Source organism: Procambarus clarkii, chromosome 57, assembly GCF_040958095.1.
Source record: "Procambarus clarkii isolate CNS0578487 chromosome 57, FALCON_Pclarkii_2.0, whole genome shotgun sequence".
Taxonomy (NCBI): Eukaryota; Metazoa; Arthropoda; class Malacostraca; order Decapoda; family Cambaridae; genus Procambarus; species Procambarus clarkii.
In genome coordinates, this window is record NC_091206.1 from 19,854,280 (window position 1) to 19,859,495 (window position 5,216).

General features: G+C 46.0%; 1 protein-coding gene across 2 annotated transcripts in view; it reads right to left on the reverse strand.

The window, feature by feature from the left end:
• Positions 1 to 567: 567 nt before the first annotated feature.
• The window catches only part of LOC123744984 (transcription factor SOX-4), an 82,754-nt gene continuing 78,105 nt past the window's right edge, over positions 568 to 5,216 (reverse strand). For both annotated transcript variants that reach the window (XM_045725216.2, XM_045725217.2), the window contains one exon: positions 568 to 2,863. In XM_045725216.2, the coding sequence (XP_045581172.2) occupies positions 1,712 to 2,863 (1,152 nt within the window). In that variant the 3' untranslated portion in view covers positions 568 to 1,711. The remainder of the gene's footprint in view (positions 2,864 to 5,216) is intronic.

The following is a 5,216-nucleotide window of genomic DNA, read 5'->3' on the forward strand; positions in this document are numbered from 1 at the left end:
GCCAACCAATACCAGAGAACGACCCAGTTTTAGTGTCTCCTTCCATGCTTCGCACCTTGTAGAGCGCGGATCTTTGCATTAATAATACTAGTACAAAAGTCCATTACTATATATATTCATATATATGTTTAAATATATATATATGAAACCGGGTGGTTTAGTGGGTGGAACCTGTTTTGGAGAGCACTGGGACGAGGACAGTGCTATAGGAACCTCGCTTTAACAGCTTGTCGTTATCCGTCTTGCTCTCGACCAACTCTTACAAAGATTTTGAGGTTTGTAATCAGTCTCTGGTCACAGTACCCCAGGCTTGGTTATACGACCTAACACCAATAAAACACAAGCTCATGTTACCAGAAGATCTCGAGTCAAAACGGAAGAGAACATGAAGCAGTTAAAACGGATCACCTAAAGTTTCCACTGTCGTTTGGACTTACATGCTAGTGTAAACAATAGTTCTTTTTATTTATTTTTTTAGCCCAGGCCCTTGAGATGTGTACTGCATGAATTGTGTACAAACGTTTCAGACTAAATGCCCATTGCGATGCGTTGTGGAAAACGTTGTCGATCAATTAACATACGTTTATTTTTTTTAAATAACCTGAACATACAGACTAGAGACAGGGGTGGGGGGGTTGTGGACCTAATTCTTCAGAGGTAATTCATATTTCATTCAATGTGGACAATTACAAGACTCGAGGAGCATTACACTAAGGCTCTAATATGGCGTCTTTTCGCCATTACTTATTACAGTTGGACTTGCCCAAGTAATATAACAGGGATTTTAAAATACTTTTGTTGGTCGACAATCCCACTGTCACTACTTGAGAACAATATGAAAAAATAACACCAGTGGAAAAAAAATAATCATGTAAAATATACAAGTTACTGACAAGATGATCATTGGAGACCACTAAATGCACAAAGGTATTTTACAGTTTTCTTTGGGAAACAATTTTCACATTTTTTTTCACACAGGAAACTGTCTCCTTCAGCATCTGCAGCTCAACTAATGGCAATGGTACTGGCACCACCTCGTGTTCTATTGTCATATGGCTGTGGGTAATTAGCTCTGGAGGTTCACGAGTCACTTTTGGCTTTATAAAATGCTCAACAGTTACGGTAAAAAACGGTGACACGAGAGATGATATCTGCAGTCACTATGGCGATGGGATGACAGCTTAACAGAACAACTCATAGAAAAATGAAAATGCACTTAACATTATGTCCTCTGGGAGTGTTCTGGAGTTGCACAGGTGAAGAACACGTTGTCTGTCTTCATTACTTAAACCACCTGTGTAACTGGCACTTGCAACAAACACTGTTGTGGCATTCTTTTATATAAAGTTTTTGACGAACTCTAATACAGTGAAAAAGTCAATCCATCATATATATCATGATTGCTATGAGTAATATATGTATAACATAAAGAATGACACAGCGAACCATGACGATCATCACTACTCTAGCACACCAGTTGCATCCCCTCAACACCAAAGTCTTCGCAAATTTCAGAGTAAATATTGACTCTTACTGCAGCAAAACACCGAGGTGATGGGATGATTGGGAGTCACAACTACTGAGGAGCCAGACGCCCCTGGAGGTTGCTCAGTTACCGCCGGCCTCTGCAGTAGTGTGTATAGAGTCCTGCCCCAACTGGTAGCTACTGAGGGCACAGCCCGGTCAGCAGCCACCAGCAGACCCTCCCAGTTCAGCAGTTGATGATACCGATGTCAGCCCAGCAGTCATTGCTAACGCCAATATCACTCAACATGTCTGAGACGTCTGAGAACTCGAAATGAGATCCTGATGACGTGGAAACCGCGTCGAAATCGAGGTCGGAGTTAATTTCGTCCACTTCCACCTTGAAGTCGGAGGGTATCTGAAGCAAGTCCGTTAGAGAGTCGAGATCGGCCAGCGGTGACTCTGCCGGTGGTTCCTGCTTGATATCCATCGGCTCCATCTTGATGGGAGGAGGGTTGGCGGCCCTAGACCCCGAGAGAGAGGTAGGAAGAAAGGGACGTGGTGCGAACACCTCGTCTCGCACAGTATGTCGTTTCCGACTATATAAAAGCAGGTGTTCCTTCTCGTCATCGTCCTCATCCTCGTCTTTACTATCATCATCGTCATCAGTGGAAGTGACGGTAGTGGATGATACGAGAGCTTCTGGCCGTAGGGAGGTGAGACCAGGAGCGCTCTCGATAGTGTAAAGGCCGTAGAGGAATGGTTCCTTGCCTGGACAGGGGCTCGTGGAAGTAGCACGACTACTACTTCGGCTCGAAGACGTTGTGGTGACGTGGTTATCGTAGAGGGAGGCGCTCTCTGGAGAGGCGGGCATCTCGTGGGGCGTGGCCGGGACCTCAGCTGGTGAGGTGCATTGCGCAATGGGTACGTACATCGTGTTCCGAATAGACTCCTTGAACTTCTTGTCAATTTTGAGCTTGAGTTTGAGCTTATTGTGGTTGATTGTTGAAATCCCGGTGGTAACATGAGCCCTTGAGGGATCAGCTGTCAATTTGACTCCTTTAAGGGCGTTACTGTTGGTACTGTTCTTGTCCTTAGCCTTGGATACACGACCTTTCTCAATAGTCTTCACAGCATTGCCGGATTTTGTTTTCTTACGGGGCCGGTATTTGTAGTCGGGATATTCTTGCATGTGCAGCAGACGTAGTCGTTCCGCCTCTTGGATATAAGGCTGCCGCTGATTTTCTGTGAGGTTCTTCCACCTCTTTCCCAGCTGCTTGGAGATCTCTGCGTTGTGCATATCTGGAGCGAACTTCACAATCTCTCGCCGTTCCATCTGCGACCAAACCATGAATGCGTTCATGGGCCGTTTCACATGGTTTGGGTTGTGCTTCTTCGTCTGAAAGGGGAAAAAAATGGGCATTAATTTCTAGATCAGATATTCATCCACAATTTTACAAAAATATACAGTAAAGTTAAATACCATTAAATGCAGAGAATAGGTCACAATAACGGGGCTCAAACGTATAACCCAAGTCACATATATGACTTGAAGGTGATAATGCAACATATTCCCAGATGATGTGAAATATCGAGACATATAATCTATGTATGCATGTATTTATGTATGAATATGCATTTTCAAATTTGTTGTTATTATGGTAATCTATTAAAATAACATGCGCGTCCCTTCTATACAAGATTTTCTGTTTAGCTTCATTATGAACAAACTTGCTAAATCAATATAGTGTTAATGTAAAAATTAACAGTTCATAAGTGTCATCACCGTATTTGCCGTAAGGCAATTTTGCCTTGCCGATTTTGCCGCCTTGCCAATTTTGCCTTGCCTTGCCTTGCTTGCAGGATGTGCAGAATACCCCCGTTGAAAAGCAGAGGTGCAACAGGTACTCTGAGAGAGAACTCTATCAACATCAGAGGCCCGAGACTGTTCAACACGCTTCCACTACACATAAGGGGCATAACTGGCAAACCCCTCACAGTGTTCAAGAGAGAACTGGATAAGCACCTCCAAAGGATACCTGATCAACCAGGCTGTGACTCATACGTCAGGCTGCGAGCAGCCGCGTCTAACAGCCTGGTTGATCAGTCCAGCAACCAGGAGGCCTGGTCGACGACCGGGCCGCGGGGACACTAAGCCCCGGAAGCACCTCAAGGTAGGTAGCCTTAAAAACGTAGCTACTACAAAAAAACTACTAAAACTTCTAAAAACTACATATTTTAGGTATGTTTATATTTTTTTGTAGGAACTGTATGTAGCCAATGACTGTATTTTGGTCTATGTAACTCATCCAGATATAGGCCGGAAGATGAGTTTAGCAAGAACCGCTAATTGTCGCTACGCCACCGTGGGTCAAGAAGTCAACTTACGGTTTCCAGACACACAGACTGAAGTACAGTCGACAAGCAACAGTCATCACCAAAATATATTGAGTTACATTTATCCTCCTTATGGATTATATCCTCTGCCGTCCTCTTCCTCTCTACATCCCAGTCTTCATATGCTCTTCCATTTTCACTGCTTCGCCCATTAACCATTCTCCTTGTAATTCAGACCCCTCCCCGTCCCCCATGTTCTCTGCCATTATTCCTACCCTTCCCTCCCACTGTCCAACTCTGTCTCCTCCATTCCCTCCCCCCCCCCCCTTTCACAACTCTTCTGCTCCCCCGTCTCCCCTCTACCCCCTCTCCCTTCTTCCCCCTACCCCCCCCCCCTTCCCTGTCACCCTTCCAGCACCGGTATGAAAAGAACCATTTGCTTTGCCTCACCGCTGCTGTTCGGTTTGGACCAGCCTGACAGCTGGGTGGACAGCACTTCGGATTCGAAGTCCTGAGGTTCTGGATTCGATCCCCGGTGGAGGCGGAGACAAATGGGCAAAATGTTTCTTGCACCCTGATACCCCTATTATCTAGCAGTTACCTGGGAGTTAAGACAGCTGCTACGGGCTGCTTCCTGGGGGTGTGTAACAAAAAGGAGGTCTGGTCGAAGACCGGGCCGCGGGGGACGCTAAGCCCCGAAATCATCTCAAGATAATCTCAAGATAGACCAGCGGTGCTCATCTGCCTGAGGAACCACATTCAAGTTCAAGTTCAAGTATGTTTATTGAGACAAGAAAGAAATACATCTCAAAGGGATAGAGCAGCTTAGGCTATTTCTACCCCCGTAGGAACCACATCCTCCGCGAGGGAGAGTAACCTGTTTGAGATAACTATGAAGCGGTGAGGTAAATCAGAACGGGAAAGCTAGAATGACGGGGAAAAACGTATGGGCATAAGAACGACGAGCAACGAAGAGTGAGAGTGAAAGTACGCAAAGAACTCCATGTATAAGGAAGAGAAATTAATTAAAAATGAAGACGGTGCAGTATTAACCATTCACAGTTTAAAAAAGTAAATGCTATGAAGATATGTGTACCGAGATGAACGACGGTGATCAGGGGCCCAGGAGCTGAAGTCTTCACGGTGTGATAGGCCCAGAGAGAGAGAGAGAGAGAGAGAGAGAGAGAGAGAGAGAGAGAGAGAGAGAGAGAGAGAGAGAGGGTGGGTTACAAGGCAGTGAGACTTATCACGTGGTGATACTTGAGTCTGCTCACCAACCACCAACTGCCTGCCACACCCCCTCACCCCCACCTTCTTCTCCAACACCCCCCCACCACGCTGCCCCCCCCTACCCCACCTTTCCCCTAACCCCCCACGCTGCTTTCCCCCCCCCCCCTCCCCCCACACTGCTTTCT